The following is a 23,824-nucleotide window of genomic DNA, read 5'->3' on the forward strand; positions in this document are numbered from 1 at the left end:
TATTAGAATATCTATATTTCTTATCTTATTTTACTCTTTCTTGTCTACAACTACAGCATTAAAAGTTATTCTATTTTTAGTAATCTAGTTTAGCTCCCTCTTTTACACTGCCTAACCTCTAGCACTTAAGAAGCAGCGTTTAGGCCTATACCTAGTTATACTTAAAAGATAGCCTAAAGAGAGAGTAATTACTGCGTCCTACGTAATAGACTAGGAGACGTTGTTCTTATTAACAAGTAGGGGGTAGTAGGTAGAAAATCTTCTTACTAAAGTAAGATTGTGTCACATACAACGCTAAACCAAAATCTCTCAGACGCTCGGCAGAGCTTCGCTGCCTCGCCTGCGCCACACCCTGCCGAGGGTCTGAAAATGAGATAACCCCCCAGTTTGGCCCCACTGTATCCCATGTTCACAGCCACTTTCCACCTACCAGGCGCACACGGCGGATCGCGAAACTCTCCCGAAGTGCTGGCGGGGCGAAGTCGCTAGCCCTGCAGATGGAGGAGGACGTCTTCGTATATGCACGCCAGCGGGGGGAGCTGTCTCAGCCTCAGATTTGCCTGCTGCGCACGAGCCTCAGGCAGGAAGAAGGCAACTGTCGACGTGTCAAGCCACACCATCACGCGCCAACGGATTTCGACGCATGCTCGGATTGGCCGACGAGGCTAAACACGAGCTGTGCAAACACCGTAGCGGAGCAGGTCGGAATACCACACTAACTCCAACAGCTTATTCAAAGCGATGGCATGAGTCCCGTTGGGATCCTGGTCCTGCGCAGTAACCCCGCGCACTCACTTCCCGTGCGGAGAGAAGCACGGAGCGACAATCTGCGAGCCATCTCGTGTTGCTACCCGGCCGTAGCCAGCCCCGACACCGACCCCACGCCTGCCAGCAAACAGACTTCTGACTGCGTCCGGTGAGCCCAGTCGCCGGCGCGGGCGCATGTTTCGACATGCCGCCTCGTTTTGCAATTCTCGGGAGCCAGATGGGATGGAGAGGCTTCTTCGTCAGCTGCGCCCGTCAGCCCCTGCATGGCTGGGTGAATGCACACTGACGTCGACTGCCTGTGATTCCACGTTTGTGCATCTCTCGGGTGGGCCGGTTTCGCAGGAGTGAATATTGCGATCTGAATGTAGTCTTGCTGGTTACTGCGATACGGGATGTTCGTGATGGACGGTCGGAAAAGGCACATGGATTGGTCAGATGAAAAGATGCGTTGTGAGTGCGACCGAAGCAAATCATGCTAATGAACTACATGGTTTCTACTTAAAGAAATGACAGGAAAGAAATGGTGGATATAAACGCATCGCAAACTTTAGGGGTATCTGTCGAACATAGAGAATCTTCGTAGCCAGTCGTGAGTTCTGTCGTCCTTATCACTCCTCATCACTGGATGAATCTCCAGCAACCCGTCGTGCCTTACCATCACCAATGCTCCACATGCCTTCCTCCCATACAATGACATCTTCGTTTATGAGGTACTGCTCGAGAGCGATGTCCTTTTTCCAGTTTGCAACGTTGAGCATATCTTCACCGCGCTTGCGATCCTTCTCGAGATGACGCCCGACATGCTCCATTCGCTCGTCCCAGCTTTTTGGGCCGAGGAAGTTTCGGTCGCAGCCCGAAAATGGACAGATGGACTGCTGCGGAGCGCGACGAAGCTGAAGGTAGCAGCGTGTCTGGTGCTCCTGGATGTTGTCTTCGTTGACAGGATGTTCTTTCATGTGGCGAGCGCCAGAGCCTTGCGCGGCATGCATGCGGCGCAAGTGTTGTGTGAAAAGATCTTTCCGATTAAAGTCGTTGTAAATGGGCGTCGAGGCGTCGCTGGCATCGGTTGTAGGTGCGCAAAGATCGCAACGCCAGTAGCCGAGCTTGATGTGTTGGGTACTGACGTGACGTTTCCACTCGTTCTTGGAAGAGAAATCTGATTTGCAGTTATACGCGGCGAGAGGACAGGGAAAGCACCGTCGGTCGTCTTGGTATTCGGTTTCGATCGCGGCCTTGGTGGCGCGGCGAGGTCGTCGACTTGGTTTATTCGAGCTAGAAGAGCTTACTGTCGAGTGTTTTCGCGCGCCAATGCGTCGTTTTGAGACTCGAGAGCTGTGCGGTGCAGACCTTCTTCTCTTATTGCCCCTACCAGATGGACTGTACTCAGAATCCGACGAGGACTCTTCCTTGAAGTCAACTGGTTGAACTGACTCGGCGTCACGAACAGAGTTGCCGATACCAGAATCCGTGTATTCTCTTTCTGTGTTATGAGGGCTCTCTGTCTTCCTCGAGACTTGTTCTGGTTCAACGATGGATTCTTGCTTCATGTTGACAGTTTTCGTATCTTCGACCGTGGATTCAGGCTCTTGGTAGCAATATTCGATGTCTTTGAGACTTATGCTTGCACCTGATGTGCCGGACATGCAAGAGACATCACCGAACTGCTCGATGGTATGGTAGGGTAGCTGAGGCTGGAAAAAGTCGGTCAGACTACCATAGCAAATTGGATTGTAAGCATGTGGCGATGGCACCTCGTTTTGTGAAGCGTAGCTGGATGTTCCAGAGATCGACGTCCTATCAGGCGATGTGTTGCGGTGCAACTCGGTCGAGGGCCACAGTGAGGCATAATGCTTCTGGTACTGGCTTTGCAACGGTATGTTTGCATGCAGTAGACCACTGGAAAGAGGTGATGCATCGAACATGAAGCGTTGCATCGGCTGCATACTCATTGTGCCGTCGCCGAGATTGTCAGGATACACATCATCCACGACGCTGAACCCAGGAGCGTAATGTTTGTCAAGGTATGTGTAGCCATGGAAGTCGGATGCCCAGCCAGAATAGCGTCCCTCGTCCACGTATTGAATTTGTGGAAGATCTTCGAATTGTTGAGCTGACATGTTGTGGGGTGGGACAGGCTTCTGTACGCTCGGTAGCCGAGATCGTAGAGAACAAGCAAGATGTGCTTTTAAAGCTAAACAGCGAATGGTAACACCAAGATAGGTTTCGTCTGATGAATGTGTTAGATTATGCTCATTTATGTGAGCTGTCTGTCTCTACTTACCCAAATGAACTTGAAATGTGTAAAGGATGCTCTAAGTTTATTCCCACTGATCTGAACAGTCGACGACTGGCTGCAGACAGATACAAGTATGTTGTAGATGAAAAACGAGGCGCAGCATCGATCGATATAATGTCGGTGATTACAGGCAACAAAGTTGAGACTTGGTGATGACTTGCACTGCCTCTGTCTATAGGCTGGTGTACTTTCACCCTCAAGCTCACATACTTTTACCTGCTTTATGATGGGCTTTTCGCAGAGCCGCATCGCCTTGACCAATGAGCAAAAACCGTACGAGTGGTGATGGGCTAGTCGTCGCTTGCATAAGGGCCCCTGCAGCTGCATTCACCGGTGGAGCTGGACAGCCACCAGTCACCCACCCCTCGGTTACGAGCGTCTAGTTCTTGATTCGGGATCTGGTAAGGTGAGTTCTCCTGAAGGAAGCCCCATAATAAAAAGCAATTCCAGCAGGGTCTGGCGAATAGTTGCCATATTGCTGTACATACTTAAATGGAAGCCGTGCGCGAACTGCATCCCCACTATCGCAGATGCACGCGTTTGGGAGGTGAGAGCTTACCAGGTCCCTGAACAACAGTGTGACACTCCGCGGGTTCGAGTTGGGGGCCAAACGGAGGACAACCTCTGAGGCGACGAACAGCGAAAAGCGGATAGCGAACAGCGAACAGCGAACGACACAGACGTGTAAGAATAGACCACCACCCTCCGGAATCCTGATGCTGCTGCAGAGTGGCGGTAGGCGGCAGTTCTGCTTCCGCATCTGCACCAGTGCCTGGAAGTCAAACCGATGCCCAAGGCGGTAAGAAACGAAAAGAGATGATGAGTGAGCAAGCCATGATCCCAGTCGGGAGGAGGAGCGTCCGTCAACCGAGCAGGATCCTAGCGAGCGCGGTGAAGTCTTACTCCAGTGGAGAGTCGGTCGCACAGAAGCACGCCATCTGAGGCGCAATACCATCGAACACGCTTGGACGTGGCAACGAAGGCAGGGCGGTGCACTGATTTTTACATTTCCCGGAATCGTAGTACATACGAGGGCATTTGAGATGAAGTTTGCGAGGACGCAATAGTGAATGGATCAGATCGCGCCTCGTAGGCTGTTTTGCCAGCTATGCGCTACTCCCTCTCGTTCCTGCAGTCGCGCTCAAACTGACATCGAGATCGATCGATGGCTTCGAAAGTTCTATTGGTGAAAATGGAGGCGCATTGCAACGCATAGGGGGCGGTGCGACCCGCGGAGCACAGAGGGGCGGGGAAGTTGGAGGACCTCCTCGAAGCTCGACAACACACTGCTCCGAGCGCCGTACGCAGGGGCAAAGAATCATTGTCGTTTTTGATAATTAGAGATTTGTTAGTAAGGGCACCGGCGGCTCTTCTTCAGGTTCCGCTGGACCAGAGCTTATCGTGCTTTGTCGTGGTGACCGTCATCTTACGGAGCTGCTTGGCTTGGCACTTCAGCTGCGGTCCGTCCCCCGCGCATCCCAGGATCGAACCACCTGCAATAAGGTACCGAGACAATGGAACGGAGGACTGTCATAAAAATTGATTGCATGACTATCGCTTGGCCGACTACGTAGATCAGGCAACCAGTGCGATTCGCAGCGTGGGGTGACAGTCCTCCGTTTCTGGTGCTATGTTGATCTTCTAGGAGCGCAAGAGCAATTACGGCATACAACGCTGACAGCACACGCCGTAGACTACACAGCGTGCTTCGCTACCAGACGATCCTCGATCCCTTCAAGAATCCATCGGTGTTCAAGGACCTCCAAGTTCTCAGCTTCCGCCAGAAATAGCTTGTCTGGATCCTGCTCGGGACCCATCATGCCTGCGGCAGGATTCTGCATGCCCATCTGCTGTGAGACCTGACTTGCGGCTAAAAACGTGTTATAGCTCCGTTCGACTGGGGGAATGATGTGTGACACTTACCATTGTTGCTGCCGAGGATGAAGTTGTACACAGGCTGCAAGCCGAACAGAGTGAGGAAGTACCACGACAAACTAGATACCCATCTCACGTCCAGGTCACGAGTCCCTACACCAGACTGGAGCATGGATTTGAACTGCGGTGTTAAGGGAAAGGGCAGTTTCACTGTCACGGGTGTTAGCCCAGGCACTGACATCCGGTTCAAGTGCAACCCACTGATAACGAAGCCCGAAAAAAAGGCATTGATCCACCCCATGATCAACGTCTGCGGAATCATCATGGCCATGTTGCCCTTCATCATGCCCATCATACCCTCCATAGCGGCCGGATCGCTCATAGGGTTCGGTCTAGGCTTGCCCCTCATTTCCGGCTCAGCCAGGAACTTGCCCTCCTGGTACGCCTGCACCATGTATGCCTTCCTGGCAGAGAAGGCAGCAGGAGAGAGCACATTGGCATTCTGGCGCAATGAAAGGCCACGGGCGAGCGACCGGTTTTGCCGGATTTTGGGTAGGTCTTGCTTCTTGGGGGTCGACTGGAGGAGCGTCATCGCATAGTGGCGCAGGATGCCCGTCAGGATCTGGAGAGCTGCTTAGAGAGAGGCGTCGAGCGGAGTTTGGGAGGGCATACCATGACCACCGTGATAGGGAGCAAAATCCACCAACTATAGCTGTGTCAGTGCCGAGCTGCAACGTCTGCGGGCGCATTGCACGTACAACAAGGCGGGATCCCTATGGATCGTCTGCACAATAGGTTCAGCCATCTTCTCGATGTCAACAACTTGCGCGAGAAGTGAGGGGTGGGATTATTAGGGTGGTGGACGCGAGGTCGTGATGCTGATTGATGGTGGAAGCTAGCTAGAGCCTCGTGCGGCGGCCGGACCCTTGTCACCTCCGCGCCTTCCTTCTGGAAAGGTGTCTTCCATCAACCGAGCTCTACAGCTCCAACACAACCTGAGCTGCACGCCTTTTGCAATCACACCGCCTAGCTTACACGAGGAAACTGCAATCAACATGTCGGCGACACAAAAGGTTGCCGTGCACTCGTTGCCTGGTAACCTCATCCCCATTCCCAATGCAGACATGCCCATGCAGACATGCCCATGCAGGCAGTACACTAACATCTCCCGAAGATCTGAAGAACACAACCGACGATGCGCTCCCTAACTACCTCCACTCCCTCAAATTCAAGCAAATCCACACGCAAACCGACGTCCGGTTGGTGCTCGGCTACAGTGCCGTCATCATTGCTGGCGCGCTCTTCTACTTCGACTGGAAGTTTGGCTGGGAAGCTTCAAAGCCGTACACTGCGCCCGCAGTAGTCGCGTACTTTTTGCTCAACGGTGCATTCTCGTATTGGCTGTGGTTTGTAGAAAAAGGCGTCGTGTATGAGGGAGAAGGGAAAATGGGCAAGGTACGTTCACACCCGCTCACTCCACAATCCTCTGGCTGCCAATCATGGTCTGCTGCTACATGGAACTTGATTGCTGATAACGGGCTAGATTCGTATTTCTTCTTCGACCAAGAAGCACATCCCCATATACGAATGTGACGTCGTCTTCACGCCCACGCCCTACACCTCGAACCCAGAGCAGAAAATCCACATACGCGCGCCCATGACGCGCTGGTTCACATCTGATGGCTACTTCACCGCGAAGCCGTTTCAGCAGTGGCTTGCCTCCGAGGTCCCTGTAATTGGTGCCGCAGACCCAGACAACGTTGTGGAGGACATTGGAAGGGGAAGCGGGGCGCAAGAGTTGAACCTGGACAGTTCGAACGCCATTGATGTGTTGCAGCAGCTGAAGGCTAGCGGGGCGAGCTTCGTGAGTGGGGACGGGCGAAGGAGGAAGGCGTGAATACCTGCTACGGGAAGAGTGAAGTCAAAAAGGATGATGGAGGACCTCTTCTAGGAACGGCACTCAGGAGAAGTGTCTGCATCTGCTCGTCATGCCAGCTTTGATGTGTTCAGGCTTCTATGAGAAGCACATGGTGGCCGCGTTCCTGCCAATATGATTCTGATGTACCAACGTGCAACAAAAGCAAGTACAGGAGGGAGTTTCTTCAATACATTTCAATTACTGCATATGAATGCTATAAATGCCACAACGCCAGTAGAATGCTATGCACATGTGATTGTAGCCAACTTGTTCTGTTCATAATGCAAACGCGCAACCTCACAGAGTAAGCCTCTAGTCAGAGTCCCGCTCCAGCAATGGCAAAACCTCCAATTCCCTCTGGATGATCCTTTCAAATTCTTCTCGGTCAATGCCCGACGCCCTCGCCAATCGGAACAAGCTCTTGATATCCGTACTGATATGCTGCTTGATAGCAAGCTCTGCCTGACTGTGACTTGCAGCTTCCCTCTCCAGCTTCTCAACCGACCTCGATGACGAAGAAGAATTCGGTCGTGGGTGATTTAAAGCGGTGTGTTGTGCCTCGTCGACAGACTCGATGTGCTCAGTCCTGCTCTCTCCACCCGAATCGTTCACGTAGGGAGGTGGCAGCGAGGAGTCGTAACCGTTCGGACCTAGGTTTGAGGTCTCAAGCGGTTCAGTCTGGGGTGCGCGAGTGTAGTTCAGGGCATTGCCGTTAAGTGTCGATTCACCAGCGGCTGGGCTCTCCTCGTCTGGGTCGTGTGCATCGAGTGCGGGTTGGACTTCTGAGGCGTAGCGAGCGAAGTACTCGAGTTCGGACTGTGTTGGGCCAGTCTGTGTGCGATTACTTGTCTGAGGTGCAGGCGAGCGTTTCTGTGCGGGTGTGCGGGTGTTCGGAGTCTGGTCATACGCAGCCCAGTAGGAGCCGTCGTCATCGTCTTCGTTATCCTCTTGCAAAGGTTCCGAGATTTGCGTGGGCTGCTGAGTGGGGTGGCCATTACTCTTCACGGGCTTGCGGCGGAAGCCTGCTTCGTGTGCTTCACCTAAGCTCTCGAACCACTCTGTGCCGTCTTCGACATCTTCGATGCCTCTGAGTTCAGCAAGGAGCCACCTGTTACCCCCATCTCCGCCAGTGCACCAGAGATATGTGGGTAGGATGCCAAATTCGCTCAAGACTAATCTCGCGTGGAGTGTCTCAGGGTCTGACCGTCTGTACAATATCTTGTCCGGGTCTTCCGGTTCGATTTCGCCCGAGGCGGGGTGTGGCTCAACCTGGATCTTCTCGATGACTGACGGTAGCTTTGCGGCGACATTTCGGTCCCAGCAAAGAAGCGAGAGCCAATCGTCTGTAGCAACAAGCTGAAGCCGTTGGCGGAGAATCGGCGAGACGAGGGGTAGCAGGCCTGGTGGTGCCTCTTTTGCTCTGCCTGACACTGCAAGACAGGCCAGGAGTGGAGGGAGGAGCTCCCTCGAGTCGGGCTGTGGAATGACTTGATCGAACCCAGGCATGGCTGGTGGTGGTGGCGTTTGTGGGGGTGGAAGGATCTAAAACGGAGATTTTACGTCGCGATGATAGACGAGCTGTCCCACTTCGATCTGCCAAGGGGGGAAGAGGGTCGTAAGGTGCGTTGGTTGTTGGTTGTTGGTTGTTGGTTGTTGGTTGTTGGTTGCTGGTTGCTGGTTGCTGGTTGCTGGTTGCTGGTTGCTGGTTGCTGGTCTGGTGATTCCGTCACACGTAGACGAACAGTGACGAGCGAGGGAACTGACACACGAAATGCGGAGTCGTGGATGCAGGGGAGCAAGGAGGGTTGCGGGGAGTTTGTGATGTGAGGGAGGGAAAGAATAAAGGCACAATTGCATTCTCGAGACGAGCCATGTTTTGCGGGCAGAAAGCTGGAGCAGTGGGTTTAGTCTCCGTTCCGCCGAACGTCGAAGGGTCCAGTTTGATTAAAGCACGGTTGCAGTTGCCGGCAATGCTGAACAAAATGTTCCAGATGCAGAGAACCGCGGTTAACGTTGGCTAGCGAAGAGCCTCACGTCCATCAATCAACGGCTATCGATTTCTCGACAGCGGTGCAACCTTCTGAGCGGCCCCGCATTCGAGAGTGGTCCCTGCCTGTACTAGTAAATGCAGCCCTCACTGCAGCTTCTCGACCACCAGCTTGCCAATAGCCTGCAGACACCAAAGACAAATCTCCATTGTTAGCTATCGACCTGGAACATACACAGTACATTCAAACTCTTTCAGTGCGCATCGGCAAGCACGTGCTGGTATAGGTATGACATCACTGCCAGCAATTTCACTATGCATCGCTGCACTTCAAAGACAACCTTTTGTGCTTCTCTACACAACTCTACTTTGCGATTGAGTGATCAACCACTTCGAGCCCCTGTCCCCCAGAGTATCATCCTCTCTTGTCGAGGAGCAGGGACTGTTCGTGCTCGTATCAACAACACGATCAGACCAGCGAAGCATCATCAAACGGACTGATGACCGAGAAATCAGATAGACGTAGCGATGTATTCGGCCAGCAGTCACCATCAGCCTGCCCTTGACCTGACGCTCCGGTGTACACCTCACTCTGTCCGCGTTGCCCCACCATCTCGCTCGGGAGCCGGCATGGGCCACTGAAGCCGGCCCAGACAGGACTTGCAGTTCCGCGGTATTGCTAGCAAGAGCTCATGTCGTTCCACCTCGTCAGTCGTCGTGAACGAAGCTCCAAGCCTAATCCATGAGCTATGGAACGCCTGACAGACACCCAAGTTCTTCCGTTGCACAACCATCTATTCCAGCTTGTCCATTTTCAGATGCTGCGACATGCCAGCATTCAACTTACTCATAGGGAACGCTTGGCTGGTCTTTATATAGCACACCCAACGGCACCGGCTGCTAACCCAAGGTTAAGCGCCAGATGGTAATTGGAACTGAACATTGTGATCTCGAGAGGTACATGCAGGCCAAAGTTTGGGAAACGAAGACCTGGAGTCTCGAAATGCATCTGATGACGGAGGGCCACTCCGACTTGCAGACAGAGTGCGCATGCATCGAACTGTGCGGTAAGTGTGTGATTGAGCATAGCCACTTTACTCGTTTCGGAGGGCTGGGGCTGTGCCGGCCGTTGTATCAAGCCGCCCAGACGAATGTTACCACCGGTGTCTGCCTTGGGGCTTCAATCAAGCTCACAGTTTCCGTTGGAAGTTCGCGCTTGTTTCGATCTCTCTGCCACGAGTGCTCGCCGGTTCAGCTGAAGAATTGTGTCGCCTTCGAATTAGCGAGCAGCATCTGCTTGGCAGAACAGCCCTCTCAGCCATCCCCGCCAGCACAGCATAGGTATTGGAGATCGCAAGGCCGCCCTGAGTCCTCTAGCCAGCCGCCTCAGCATAGGCCATTACACGAGACGCGCGCAGCTCCCGCCTACCGTTCGGTCGACTGGCGGGGTTTTTCTGTAATAGCCCGCGCGCGCTTTTCCCGCTTTCCCTTTTTCCATCTTCCGTAAAGTGTTCGACGTCGCAGAAATCCGACACTGCCTCTGCCACTACAGCGACTACCCTGCGCAAGGCAGATCGCAAACGTCAGGTTCTGACCAGCCTCACTTGTCCTTGATCGTGCAGGCGTATTACCTACCTGGGCTCGCCTCTCCATACTCTGTTTGCGCGTTCTGGTGCGCTACTGAGCTACCTCTTGTTGTTGTTGTTCGTCCAGTCCCACTGTCTCTCGCACATCCCCCACCACGTTCAGGCAGCACTATGGCTCCTTGACCAGCAGGTATCAAAGTCACGCTGTCCCCTAATGTGAGCTTGGTCGCGTCCATCGCTCGCCACTCATCTTTCGTTATCAGCTCATTGGATTTGCCTTTCAAACAGGCCAGCTCATGAACGCGATCGACGCTCGTATGCAGCCACAAGATGGCCAGCGGCGTCAGCACCGCCACTTCGAGGATGCGCCTGCTAACGGCTACACACCTCTGCCTGGCACCGGGAATTTCTTGATGTCAGATGCGCAAGATGCATTCACATTTTCGGCGGAGCCAACAGCCATGGCCTATGACAACTCGACGATGACTCTCCCATCGTCAAGCACGCCAGGTCATGATTCAGCATTCACTCCCAACCTCGACTCCTCCTTCGACTCTACCCTCCACCCTGACATGGTCAGTCGCTCATACCCTCCACTCAATGCCTATAGTCAAGGACAGAACCTTTCTGCCGGAACCTACGCCAATCTCGGCCCAGCTACATCGCCGTCACACTCGGCAGAGCATCTCAGCCCTGAGCCGGGGTACGCAAGTGACCTCAACCAGCAAAACCCGAGCAACTATACGACGCCAAGCTTCAATAGCCAATATCTTGATGAGTCGTTCTCAAATCTGAACTTCACTGAAGACCCCACCACCACTACCGCCTTCCCTACGTACCAAGCAGACGTGGACATGTCGCTCTTGACGTCGGGCTCGTTGAACACATACAACGCTCAACCGCACATGTTGCCGACGAACGGGACATTCTTCCACCAACATCAGTTGATGTCGCCTAGCATAACGAACACTTCCAGTCCTGCGATGGGAAATGACAGCTCAATATTCATGGCAACGCAATTTCCTGATGACGGCCAAAGCTCCTTCACGCCGCCTAGCCAAATAAGTCACTTGCTGCACAAGATACCCAGGAACCCTTTGCAGAGTCCGCCTCTGATGAACAGTCCTGGACACGTGTCAATGGCAAGTCCTCGTCCGCTCACACGGCACATGACAAGTCCTATCGTACGAGTAGAGAACTACAGCAGGGAAGAGTCTCCCTCATATTCGGACAACAGCAGAGGCTTTAGCAGACGAAGCCTCAGTAGCCGGCGATCCGGCAACCACCTCTCGCCATACCCACAGAATGACTCGTCCGACGAAGAAGAAGAATCACATGAACAATTGCACGTTCAGGCCGTGTATCGAGAAACGGAACGCAATGAGGATGGCTCTTGGTTAGGTACAGCTGGTCCGGGCCAGGCTGGACTAAGCCCTATGGATCGTCAAGCGATGGGAGATATGTTGGTACCCAGTCTTGACGAGATTGCAGAGCGTAGGACAAAAATGGAGAAGAAGCTCGAAGTACAAGATTGGTTGACAAAGAGCGAGGTTGGAAGCGAAACAGGAGATTTCGCTACATCGAGCAGCTTTCTCAAACCCCACACCGGACGTCGTCGCGCCAAAAGCCAGAACGATGCCAATCGCCAAGCTCTCCATGGCAGTTTCGGACTCGACGTACGCAGCAGTTTTGACACCTTTAATGCCACCAACATACCCGGACCTGGCAGATACATCATCGAGCAAAGCGAATGTGGCGATGACGACGAAGAAGAAGAGGAAGACAATAGTTCCGACTCACCACCAGCCTCCGTTAATATGCAAGCAGACCAAACAGAAAGCTCGTACTTCCCTGCTACCCGAGAGTCCAGCTCCACCACTGATGCTATCGTGCAGCCATGGATGGACGTGCCAGTGCAGCCACCGGCAACATCAAGCCACTATCAGCCCCCCACGTCCAATGCTGCAATGATGCGCTTTCGACAGCGAGCCAAGGATGTCGAATCCGCATCACTTGCTGCCACCGTTGGATCACGCCGGCTGAGTGAGCCGGATCTTGCCAGTATTCGTGGGTCGCCTGGTGTTGTTCGACGCATAGAGCCTGAGCCCCGTAAGAGCGATGACAGGCAGCGCCGTCCAAACTTCTTACGCAATATCAGGCGTACTCCAAGTAACCTGCTCAAGCGCAAAGGCAGTGTGCCTGCACAACAAACTTTGGATATGACGTCAGACCAGTCTAAGGATCTTGTCTTTGAGAAGCCAAAGCGGATTGGAAGCTGGGGACGTCCCAAGTCTCCGAGAGCTAACACCAACCTCAGCGACAAAAGTAAAGACGGCGTCCCATCTAGTTCTCTAGGTGTCTCTGCGACTTCAGGTCCATGGTATCAAGGAGCAAAGAACGTCATCAAGCGAAGTCGTAGTCGAAGTGACATTGGCCGAAGCAGAGGCGATTCTGGAAAGTCATTTGGCTTGGCTGAGCTTATGACCCAGCACGGTGGACCGCCCATGCCTATGCTTGCTTCGCCTCTTGCAGATACGGAAGGGATGAAGCAGTCCGTGCACCCAGGTCTTGGTGCGGATGAAGACGACGACGACGATCAAGAGGCAATTACGATGGACCTCAAAGTGCGCACAGATCCTATCATTCCTAATCAAGAAGGATTCCGTACACACGCTCGCCAACTGAATCCTCGTTTGGCTGACTTCATGGTTGAACGCATCGCTCAGGAACAGATCAGAAGATACAAAAGACTGCTTGAGTTCCGAGTGAAGCACATTAATGTCGTACAGAATAGAAACTGCGCGTCCGGGAAGTTCTGTACAGAGCTAGGTGGTGAAGCAAAACAGCTGCCCCCCAAAGCTGGCAACAAAGACCATGACGCACCATTCCTTGGTTTCCAGATTACAACTCCAGGTGAGGAGGAGGACGATGCTGAGCTTCCACCAGAAGGCACGGTCGTGGCTGCGCAATTCCCCTCGGGTGTTCCTCTGCCGCCTGTCAAGCGCCTTCCAGCTGAATTCGAATGTCCGCTGTGCTTCAAAGTGAAGAAGTTTTTCAAACCGTCTGACTGGACAAAGCATGTACACGAAGACGTTCAGCCTTTCACGTGCACCTTCCCTAATTGTCAGGAACCCAAGTCGTTCAAGCGCAAAGCTGACTGGGTTCGGCATGAGAATGAACGTCACCGACAGCTGGAGAATTGGACCTGCAACATCTCTGACTGCAACCATACGTGCTATCGTAAGGACAATTTCGTACAACACCTGGTCCGAGAGCACAAGATTGCTGAGCCAAAGCAGCGGACTGGACGAGGGTCCAACAAGGATCCGCCTGCAAGCAGCGATGCCGGTATGTGATGCGGAACCTAGCTTGAAGGGTAGTTGCTAACGCTCCTTTAGAAGATGTATGGGCTGTTGTTGAAAGATGTCGCCGCGATACAACGAAGCAACCCAAGGATGAGCCTTGTCGATTCTGTGGCAACATCTGCAACAGTTGGAAAAAGCTCACTGTTCATCTGGCGAAGCATATGGAGCAGATCAGCATGCCTATACTCCCGCTGGTCGAACAGAAGCTCCTCAACGCCGATACCATCATCAGCCCTGTACAGGAGTTCCCAGACACACGCAAGCTATCAGCCGTGTTTTCCAGAAAGCCTGTTCCTAGCCCCTTACAGCCGAGCCCCAACACGACTTTTGGGCCAGGTATCAATCCTTTTAGACCGCACGATCCAAGCGAGGCAGCGGCCAATGTAGTGCACTCGTACCCTCCACCCCAAATGGTGGCACCGCAGCAAAGTGGGTACGCGGCCTACGCTGCAAACAACATGCATTATACGAATCAGACCTATCCCGGAACCCCAAACCCCCCCAAAACCCCCATGGTGTATACCAACGAGTTCCCGTTGCAGGACCCGTCGTACGTGAACATGGGCCCCGTGTCTGCGATTCAACAACAGGAGCAGGCCATGTTCACAAACTCTCCGACGGAGACGACTGCTTTCCCCAGCTACTTGGCTCCTGACCAGCAGAACATGATGGGTGGGCGTTTCGATGCAGCGATGCAGATGCAGTATCAGCAGCAGGCGGCCACGGGGACCTACCAGGCTATGGACTATTTGACGAACCAGCAGCAGCAAAACTATCAATATCAAGGATAGTAATACGGCGTGGTATGTGGGAGCGAGAAGAGGATCATCTCGGAAGAAGATGGAATGAGATGAGAGCGATTTACACCTTACGACCATTTTTTTTCTTTTTTTTTTTCTTTTTTTTTTTCTTTTTCCCAATTTTTCCCTATTTTTCCCTATTTTTTCCTTTTTCTTTCCCTCCCCACAGTTCGATGATATCCCTGCAGCCTTCAGATGCATCGAGGGCGGTCATTTCATCGTTTGTGCTTCACAGCGTGTTGTATGTATATCACGGCGATGGCGCATGTAGTGCATAATAAGAATACGCATGTTTCAGTTCAGCATGGATACGACGTGGTGCAACACCAAGACGCAATTCACATGGGAAGCATGGCCTCGTGTGTTGGACGGCCAATGGACGTGGGAGGAGGGGTGGGGTGGGGTGTGTATGCAAGGCGAGAAAGCAGGACTCGATTGCGTGCATCGTGTCGAGAATAGCAAGCGTGCCACCTACAGCCTCTTCTTGCGACAAACAGGGTAGAGTCGCGTGCATCGTTTCGAGAATAGCAATGGTGCTACTACAGCCTCTTCTTGTGACAAACAGGGTAGAGTCGCGTGCTGGCACGAGTTGCTGCTGTGTCCCCTCCCTCCCCCTTGAGGGTGGTCATTGTGTACGCTGCAAAGACCAGGAATGAAGCGAGTCAATGGACGTCGGCTCTTTACCTTGAGCAGCAGCCATGCGATGTGTGCAGTCAACTACGAGTTTCGGCGGCAATCTGATCCCAGCTCGGTTCAACTAGACCGTCAACAACCGCTGGCCAATACGAGGCTGGACTGCAAGGCAGACTACGTGCGCACGGGGGTCACTTTTCGAGAACAAGACGGGTTTCTTCCGTCGGGTTGCTAGTTTGCGACAAAGGTGGGATGGCATTTGTGCGCGGCCTCGATCCTACGTTGTCATGGTTGGTGTGACTTGACATGTCGGTGGTCGGGCGGACGGGCTGCCGGCGGCTGTAGGTGGTGGACGGATGACGCAGTAGAGGGCTGGAGGTTGGGGGGACTCCGTCGTTTGATGTGTTTGACGTGGTCCCGCGCGTCAGAGGAAGCAGCTGCCGTCCAGCTTTGGCGCTTTGCACACAAGGCTGTCCCAGGCGAGAGACAGGTTGTTCAAACCAAACCGGCGTGCAGTCCTGATCGATCTGCACGAACACGCCTCATCCATGTGCGTGCTGGCCCCAGCATGACGATCAGAAGCTTTGACGCTCAGCGGCGGCCTAAGCTGCATGGCACCGTGCTGACGTTGGTATGCTTCTGAGACGCAGACGAGACAGCTGGAGAGCCAATGGGTGCCAGATGGCAGTATCGCAGCTCGATAACGGGCGTGAGCACAGCAGACGCGCGAAGCGGCGCATCTGGACTGTACAGCCTTCAGGGCCGAGGGCAGAGCAGCGGGGCAAGACTTGGGCGTCGAAGAAGCGTTGAAAGGATGACTACATGAATGACTACATGCAGAGGCAGGCTGCGGAGGGGGGTGAGATGGAGACATGTGCTCTGTGCGACTGTGACCAGCAGGCAACTGACTGTCTGAGCCGAGTGGTACCAGACGGCTGGCGCTGTTTGCTGTCTTTGCAAGCTCACACTGCCGTCTGTTGTTGAGGGCAGCGGTTTCGGAGCACGGGTTCAGGGCGTTCAGGGCGGGCGCTTGGGCGTGGTCGAGTGCAAAGCTGGGGACGCGCCGCAATTTCAGCCGGCTCCTCCAATCGGCCGCCACAGCGCGCAGTGAGCAAAGGCTGTGAGATGATGTTGGCTACGCGCGCGGGATTTTCGGCGAGGTGCAACGCTGATTTGCCTGTGACATGTGCATTTCCATTTCCATTTCCATTTCCATTTCATTTCCATTTCATTTCCATTTCATTTCCATTTCATTTCCATTTCCGTTTCCATTTCCATTTCCGTTTCCATTTCCATTCCCACCCCCATTTCCATTTCCGTTTCTGTTTCGCGCCAGATAGGCACCGTGCCTTGCGGGCTGCAGCGTGATGAGCAGCAGCAGTAGCAGCACGTTCGCCAACTTCGCTTGCACCTGCCACGGAAGCCATTGCACATTGCGTAGCCCTCGGGCTGACCGCTCTCTTGCTGCCCGCTTCTGAGCCGGCCCATGACGTGTGGCGAGGCGGCTCTCCCTTGTCCGCAGCAGCGTCTGATGAGGCCACTGGGGGGGCGGGCAGTGCTGGCGATGCTGGGCGATGTAGACAACATGGCAGGACAGGCACACAGTCTGCCGTCTCCCCAGACCAGCCGCGATGTGCAGAGGTGCAGAGGCGCAGATGTGCAGATGTGCAGAGGTGCAGAGGTGCAGCATGGTCGCGCAGCCCATCCGCCAGCAGCTGGGGAGGGCGAAAGGCAGGCTGTGGCTGACTTGTTATTGGCAGGCATCCCTGTCGGCAGGCCGCGCCTTCCGCGAATAGAAGAACCCCGCCCATCGCCCTTTCCCTCTCGCGCCCAACCACAGCTTCTCCCTCCTTCTCCAATCATCCTGCACCACCTCGACTAGCCATCAGCATCAACCAGAATCACGAGTCTTGCGCTACAACGCGCTCGTGGTCACAACACGTTCAACCGCACCGGGTGCCTTTTGTGTCTCTGCCCGGCGCCTCCACAAGCCCTGCTGCTCTGCCGCCCTGCTTGCTGCCCAGCGCAAATTTGGTGCGCGCAAGTGTCTGCACGCGTCGGTAAGACAAGAGCTGCGTCCTGCCGCCCTCTCGGCCAGTCAACGCGAGTCGCGCTCCTCACCACCACAAAATCTCGTGACTGAACTTCGCTGCGGCCTGCTGCATCCGTAAGTCCACCCAGCCCATCATCTGCTTGCTGCACCTTGTCGTCGTTGCCCGAGTCCGACTCCGAGTCGGCGTCCTGCTGCGACGCGTCTTCATGTTCGGTTTCCACCCTCTTTGCGTCTGCGCGACGTTTGCAGCGCCTACCCGGCCTGCCCAGCTCGCCCCCAGAGCCGCCATGCTGCCCCGAGCGCTGCACACCCTCGCGCCTGCCCGGCCTGCCATGCGCTCCTGCTAACAGCGCCCCGTCAGACTCATTAACGCTGCTCGGCTTTGTATCGCACACGCTGCCAGCTGCGTGGTCGGAGCCTGTTGACGAGAGCATCACCTGCCCGTCGCGATACTATATCTCTGCGCACTCGCTGGTCGCCCTGCGCACCCGTCCGAGCACGCTCTAGCAACGCCGCTACCAGGGCCCTACCACCACCACTACCACCACTACCACCACTACCACGCCAGCGTCACCTCGCCGGCGCAGCAATCGACCCAGCCTGCATTTGCGACGTGCATGTGCCGCGCTGATTAAAGTCGGTAAGTGTCTCCATGGGCCTGCATGAACCTGCATTGCCAACGCATCACCTCCAATCGCCCGCCTGCCAACACATGCCCACCTTCGACCTCCTCCAATTGCTCGAGTATCTGTGCCTCGGACTAGCTGACCATTGCTCTTGACTCTATAGACCTTTTCCGCCTTCCCTCTTGACTGGGTGAAGCCCTGAAACGGCGACTTCCCCACACGGAGCGGGCCTTTAGACTGCAGTCTTCCTCACCATTGCCGGCCCACTCTGACCTCTGTGCGAGTGCACCGCCCCAGACCTGACTCGGCACCCAATCGCCGTCATTGCGCCTCAACACCTGCGCTGAGACTACGACCGTGCGCGTCTCGAGCACTTCGCCTCATCAGCGTAGCCATTGACAGCGCATCAAGCATCTCTTTGCCGCGACGTGACCAGCTAGTACTCCGCGCCTAGAAACGCACATCCCGCGCTCCATCAGCAAACAACAGCCTCCACCACCTAGCTCACTGTCAAATCAGCCACCGAGTGCTTCCACTCAACCCAGAGTCGATCCTCCGTAAGCCTCCGCACGCTCCCAACACGCGTTATTGGTCGTGTACTCATTTCGTTCCCAGTTCTAGGCTACCACCCTCCAACCAACCTTTGCTGAGCTAACATCCAAGTCGCGTCCCTGCGCGTCCATTGTACCTCCTTCTGCGAATCACACAAGACCTTGCCTCTAGGCAACGCACGGCGCGAGCACTCGCGATTGAGGCTCTTTCCAAGTCCAACCAAGGCTTCTGCGAGAATCCTGTACCCTGCTTCTGTGCTTGTCACTGGCGCAACCGGGGTATTACTCACAACAACGCTGCTTCAAGTCGCGCACGTCGAGCTTGCCTTGTACACCCACAACACCAACAATAAATATTTCTAACATGACCGATTACGCGCAGTATCAACAGCCCCACCACGGGCATGCGCCCGGGCACATCCAGCCCTACGGTGGAGGCCAGAACCCAGCTGCAGGCAACCCATCAATCACGTCACCCACACAACAGCAACAGATGCATTCGTATCAGCAAACATCGCCAATCCTCCCGTCGCAGGGATACGGTCAAGCTGGCGCGCAACACCAGCAACACCCTCAGCAGATGGCCTACGCACAGCAAGGCTACATGCCCGGCATGCCCCAGGCGTACGGTATGTCGCCAACACAAGCGGCAGCCATGGCCACAGCTGCCGCTGCAGGTCCGGCAGGAGCCTACGGATACGACCAGAATGCGATGCATGGACAGCTCGCGCAAGACCCCAGAGCATCCCCGCGCATGTCTGGAGGACAATTGAAGCAGGACGTACGCGCTGCTCCGCGGTCGCCCACCGCCGTCTCAGCTGGCATGGCTGGACCGCTCGCATCCCAGGTCCAGATGACACCCAGTCAAATGCAGCAGCGCAGAATGAGCACCCAAATCAGCAGTCCTGCGATGCAGCAGCCTCAGCCGGTCATGAGTCACGTAGGACCTCGCTCGTCCATCTCAGGCCCCCCTCAGATGGCAGCACCACCACAGCATCAACAGTCGCCCGAGCTTGTAGCTGGAGCGCAGGCCGAGGAAGCCCCACTCTACGTAAACGCTAAACAGTTCCACCGAATCCTGAAGCGCCGGCTCGCGAGACAGAAACTGGAAGATGCCCTCCGTCTGACATCCAAGGGCCGCAAGCCATACTTGCACGAGTCGAGACACAACCACGCCATGCGTCGCCCCCGTGGACCTGGTGGACGATTCTTGACCGCTGAGGAGGTCGCGGCTATGGACGCCCAAGGCAAGGACGGCGAGACCGACAACAAGGAGAACAATGTTGCCCCACCCCCACCCAAGGCCAGGGGTGGGGGCCCCAAGCGCAAAGCTTCTCAGACTCAGCTGAAGGCCGGTCCACCCAAGAAGACCAAGGCCCAGCAACAGAGCATCAGCGAAGAGGATGAGGATGAGGAAGACGATGATCCGGAGGATGACGGCTGAACACCTCACCTTTGCGCGCCACAACTACTTCACGGATCCTTCAACTCCTTAACCTTTTAATCTCGACTTTTACACTTCTCAACAACCCCATCTTCTTGACGATTTACGACAGCGAGTCTTTCAGGTCAATGGTTGGCTTTCGCATGTTACCCATATTGTGCGCCTCGACACACCCTTCACCGTCAAATTGTCTTAGCAACGGAACATCCCTTCGGGGATGATAACACACAAACACACACACGTGTTGGGCGGTCTGGTATGGCGCGCTTATATTGTACGGATGGACTCCTTGACTACTGTGCTTTTTGATTGTTGTATTCCCCTCTTGTGCCTTTTGTGCTTTACTCTTCTCTCATACCCCTATACCCCACATTCGTTCAGGAGCTGGATGGGAAGCACGCGCTGCCCAGGGAACTGGTGCAAGCGGTCATGGACATAGAAAGGCTTAGTCTCCAAGGACGAAAATGGATACCATGTTTGCGAACCTGCTGCTCTTGCTCTTGTAACTGATCTTGACTAGCAAACAGCGTCAGTGTCGAGTCTCGCTCCTTGGTGTCTATTAGTCGCTTTCGCTCGCTCGGATAAACACAGGCTCGAGAGTGGCTATTCTCCTCACAGTCATGCTGCAGCCCGTGCCAGTGTTTCAAAACGTGGTTTCTTGGCGCGAACAGAAGCAAGAGAGACACTTGTGCGGAGTGCGGTTGTGAGTAGCTAGCTAGCATGTCTGTATCTTTGGAGGACTAGTGTTTTGCAGCGTGTTCTGTTGCCTGGTGTTTGCGCTTGTTTGCTCTAGGGGCGTCATGTCGCTGTTTGGAAAGCGGAGGGAGGGGATTACAGATGTCTGGGTTTCCGGATCACTGACTGGATAGCGCATATGCGCTTCACAGACATGTCAGACTCATCTTCGTGTCTTGTTGGTGTCTTGCTTTCTTTCTCCTAAGATAGACGGACTTGGAATCAGACCCCGCGCAGACGGCTGTGTGTGCATGGAAAAATGACTCAATATGTACGGTTTGTTTGACTAGTTGACGATTTCTTTCATGGTGAGGTTTTTCGTGTCTTGGACACACATTTCTGGGTGTTGCTTGATATCGCTTCACTCTTTAGATGTTCATACGACTCTGCTCGACCCTTGGTCGCGTCGGAATGGCCTGATACCCAGTGTCGATTTCTTCACACTTGTTCGAGATCATTATCACACCTGACGAGGATTGTAGCCGAGACAGGTCGGCCTGTCTGAGTGCCCACATTACGAATTCTTCGAGGTCATCTTTCGCGACCTTTGCAAAACCCGGCCTTCTAGACTTGTGACAGCTCGAGAGTTTTACTGAACCTCACCATGATTCGTTACAGCAAGAGTTGCCAGGGGCTCAGAAATCAGATCTACGTTTTCTCGAGACCAATCAGGCCTGATCTGCCGTTCTCACCGTGTATATCCCACCGTCGATTGTATGCGCAGTCTCGGTATTGCACCGCACCTCCATTGTCCAAGGAACACGAAAACTGCCGCCGACAGCTTCGACCGTTGCAGCATTGTCGTCCCCGAACTGACGCGGGATTGCAGCAGTTCCCTCGGAGAAGCTGATAATCAACGCGAGATGTGCTGGAGCCTACGTGCCATGGAGCATCGATGAGGACCAACGGCGCTATTATATACTACAACTTCCCTGTCACCTTATACCCTGTTTTTCTTCGCTTGGAAGCTCTCATGGCGACGTACTGGTAATCTTCAAATGCTTCATTACCACTTACATTCTTCATCAGCTTGTCGAGCGCTCTTTGTAGCTATCTCTCAGTGACTCCGACAAGTATCAGGTGAGCAGACTCTCATTATCTTCGCTCCTTCCTTTAGGCGATCTGGTTTACGCTCTCCGACAGTAACCTTCTCACTATTGCCACACCTACTAATTCCATGCTTACAGGTGGGTAAACCTGCAATCTTTATATAACGACTAGGGTGTTCTCCTAACCCCAGACGTCAACGCTACAATACGGCAACTTCTTGTCATCTGCATCCTTATATTTTGCTCTTGATATGCCACTGGAGCCTACCTTGTTCGTAGAGATGGAAGAATGTGTGTCCTTACTCCAATCGGTGAAAGCGTTCTTTACCCTAGACTCTCCAGATACCCACATGCTTAGGTCGCGGCCAACACAACACTGGCCGTATGAGGACTCGGAATTGCGAAGGAAACATGCTCTTTGTCCGGCTGCACAATGCTCTTTCGTTTCAATGCTTTTCACACTGTTCTCTTTGTTGCTTTGGACTCGCCCCGCTACGTTGTTCGTTGAGACTTGGTGGCCTCAGTGCTATATCTGCAGTTTGCGCGTTGATATACCATCCAAGCTCCTCAAGTACCTACATTCCCGTAATGCCACCCACTCCACGACGCTCAGGGCGCTCGCGAACACCTCGACATTCACCGTATAAGGCCGATTATGGCAACTGTCCATCTGAGCCATTCGTCCAAAATAAGTATTTCTACGCGGCAGACGAAGCGTTGTTCGCCATCATCAATCCCATCCACACAACATCAACAGAATTCCCCGTTACGCCAGAGGAGATCAAATGTATAAGATTCGATCCTCGCAAGTGGCAGAACGTCCCTCGACCCACCAACTACCACGGTCCATGGCCGCCGAAAAGTCCGTCGCAGCTGCTGAACACCGACTTTTCCATTGACGACATGGGCGGGAATCGAGCCGCCAAACAATTCCAGAGAAGACACGGCGAACAGATCAACGAAGAGTGCCTTGGTAAGTTCTGTTGGCAAAACGCAGGCCTGCCCAACGGCATCTATTGCCTAGAGGCCAGCTGCGAGCACACCTTTCCAGAATGGCTGACCGGCCAAGCACGGTGGCGGGAGCGCTTCGAGGTCCGGACCAACCCCGGCATGGGCTACGGCCTGTTCTCAAAAGCGAATCCAAGCGTAGGCTTGACAGGGACTTTGAAGAAAGACGACATCCTCGGTGCCTACCTTGGTGAGTTGATTCCCGCGCGCAACGACAACACTGACTACTGCCACGAAGTCACCATCGGTCCCGAGTTCCAGAAGACGAGCGCTCCAGTCGCGTATATCGATGCTGAGAAGCACGGAAGCCACGTGAGGTTCTGCAACCACAGCTGCGACAGCAATGCTAAGATCTTCGAGGCGCGAGTTGGGAAAGAGAGGGTCCTGGTATTGAGGGCGACCAAGCGGATCAAAGCTGGTGAGCAGATCTGCATCGACTATGGCGATGATTACTTCCGGCGCAGGCAGTGTTTGTGCAGGTCTGAAAAGTGCAAGTACCCAGATGCAGTGAATGCCGTCATGCCAATGGGAGCGCCAAAGTCGGCGTGCAGGAAACCCAAGAAGAAGAGTCGATATGGGGAGAATAGAGCGGATTCTGTACATGGTGTGGATGCGGAAATGGATCTGGAAATGAATCACTGATCTGCAGTGGACAGCGTTAGAGTAGCCTCCTACTTCGGAAACCGCCCAGATGGAATGGCAATTATACGACGTCTCATTGCGCTGCAATCCGCACTCCTATCGGAGTGGCAAGAGTCACACTCATCAGGTCAACCTGTGCGCGCTGGTATTCTGGTCGCAACCGTAGACACGCAAGCACAGAGGCTAAACAAGCTTGGCACCGTTCAGCACCTGTGATGAAATGCAAAGAGCCATCTCGGTCGATCTTCAAGAGCTCATCGTCTAGCCGTGAACTAGACTTCCACGCAGCGTTTGCACATTTTCAAAGCTGCCCCGGGCTACATTCCTACCCCAACGACTTGTCGTATGCGTAACCCCAGCACCGGAGATGGATCTCCAATCGCCTGAAGCCGCGGACACGAGCACTGTCTGTCTACCGGGCCGCGCGTTGATATGTACGGAAGATCTTGCGAGTTCGAGACAGCGGTGTGGGACAGTACCACTTTCAG

At 54.2% G+C, this 23,824-nt stretch overlaps 8 protein-coding genes across 8 annotated transcripts, besides 10 other annotated features; 4 read left to right on the forward strand and 4 right to left on the reverse strand.

The window, feature by feature from the left end:
- Positions 1-8: 8 nt before the first annotated feature.
- Positions 9-46: a tandem repeat.
- Positions 47-1,376: 1,330 nt separating this feature from the next.
- EKO05_0002219 (uncharacterized protein) lies at positions 1,377-2,885 on the reverse strand (the record flags this gene model as incomplete). The annotated part of the gene is made up of 1 exon (XM_038947457.1): positions 1,377-2,885. The coding sequence occupies one exon, from the start codon at positions 2,883-2,885 to the stop codon at positions 1,377-1,379; it is 1,509 nt and encodes a 502-aa protein (XP_038792889.1).
- An 812-nt stretch (positions 2,886-3,697) lies between these two features.
- Positions 3,698-3,737: a tandem repeat.
- A 1,021-nt stretch (positions 3,738-4,758) lies between these two features.
- On the reverse strand, positions 4,759-5,744 carry EKO05_0002220 (uncharacterized protein; the record flags this gene model as incomplete). The annotated part of the gene is made up of 5 exons (XM_038944076.1): positions 4,759-4,934; positions 4,988-5,149; positions 5,201-5,561; positions 5,612-5,645; positions 5,698-5,744. The coding sequence occupies 5 exons, from the start codon at positions 5,742-5,744 to the stop codon at positions 4,759-4,761; spliced, it is 780 nt and encodes a 259-aa protein (XP_038792890.1).
- Positions 5,745-5,994: 250 nt separating this feature from the next.
- On the forward strand, positions 5,995-6,836 carry EKO05_0002221 (uncharacterized protein; the record flags this gene model as incomplete). The annotated part of the gene is made up of 3 exons (XM_059635864.1): positions 5,995-6,034; positions 6,114-6,394; positions 6,483-6,836. The coding sequence occupies 3 exons, from the start codon at positions 5,995-5,997 to the stop codon at positions 6,834-6,836; spliced, it is 675 nt and encodes a 224-aa protein (XP_059491847.1).
- Positions 6,042-6,087: a tandem repeat.
- Positions 6,837-7,169: 333 nt separating the features above from the next.
- Positions 7,170-8,363, reverse strand: EKO05_0002222 (uncharacterized protein; the record flags this gene model as incomplete). Its single annotated transcript, XM_038947458.1, has 1 exon — positions 7,170-8,363. The coding sequence occupies one exon, from the start codon at positions 8,361-8,363 to the stop codon at positions 7,170-7,172; it is 1,194 nt and encodes a 397-aa protein (XP_038792892.1).
- Positions 8,363-8,393: a tandem repeat.
- Positions 8,394-8,483: 90 nt separating this feature from the next.
- Positions 8,484-8,571: a tandem repeat.
- A 2,155-nt stretch (positions 8,572-10,726) lies between these two features.
- EKO05_0002223 (uncharacterized protein) lies at positions 10,727-14,586 on the forward strand (the record flags this gene model as incomplete). Its single annotated transcript, XM_059635865.1, has 2 exons — positions 10,727-13,778; positions 13,829-14,586. The coding sequence occupies 2 exons, from the start codon at positions 10,727-10,729 to the stop codon at positions 14,584-14,586; spliced, it is 3,810 nt and encodes a 1,269-aa protein (XP_059491848.1).
- A 1,831-nt stretch (positions 14,587-16,417) lies between these two features.
- Positions 16,418-16,551: a tandem repeat.
- A 47-nt stretch (positions 16,552-16,598) lies between these two features.
- Positions 16,599-16,617: a tandem repeat.
- Positions 16,618-16,861: 244 nt separating this feature from the next.
- Positions 16,862-16,915: a tandem repeat.
- Positions 16,916-17,160: 245 nt separating this feature from the next.
- Positions 17,161-17,715, reverse strand: EKO05_0002224 (uncharacterized protein; the record flags this gene model as incomplete). Its single annotated transcript, XM_038944110.2, has 1 exon — positions 17,161-17,715. One exon carries the CDS (start codon positions 17,713-17,715, stop codon positions 17,161-17,163), a length of 555 nt encoding a protein of 184 aa, XP_038792894.2.
- A 78-nt stretch (positions 17,716-17,793) lies between these two features.
- Positions 17,794-17,844: a tandem repeat.
- Positions 17,845-18,822: 978 nt separating this feature from the next.
- EKO05_0002225 (Transcriptional activator) lies at positions 18,823-19,902 on the forward strand (the record flags this gene model as incomplete). The annotated part of the gene is made up of 1 exon (XM_038947459.1): positions 18,823-19,902. One exon carries the CDS (start codon positions 18,823-18,825, stop codon positions 19,900-19,902), a length of 1,080 nt encoding a protein of 359 aa, XP_038792895.1.
- Positions 19,845-19,902: a tandem repeat.
- A 2,168-nt stretch (positions 19,903-22,070) lies between these two features.
- On the forward strand, positions 22,071-23,336 carry EKO05_0002226 (uncharacterized protein; the record flags this gene model as incomplete). The annotated part of the gene is made up of 1 exon (XM_038947460.2): positions 22,071-23,336. One exon carries the CDS (start codon positions 22,071-22,073, stop codon positions 23,334-23,336), a length of 1,266 nt encoding a protein of 421 aa, XP_038792896.2.
- Between the last annotated feature and the right edge of the window lie 488 nt (positions 23,337-23,824).

The sequence above is a fragment of the Ascochyta rabiei genome, chromosome 3 (assembly GCF_004011695.2).
Source record: "Ascochyta rabiei chromosome 3, complete sequence".
NCBI lineage: Eukaryota > Fungi > Ascomycota > Dothideomycetes > Pleosporales > Didymellaceae > Ascochyta > Ascochyta rabiei.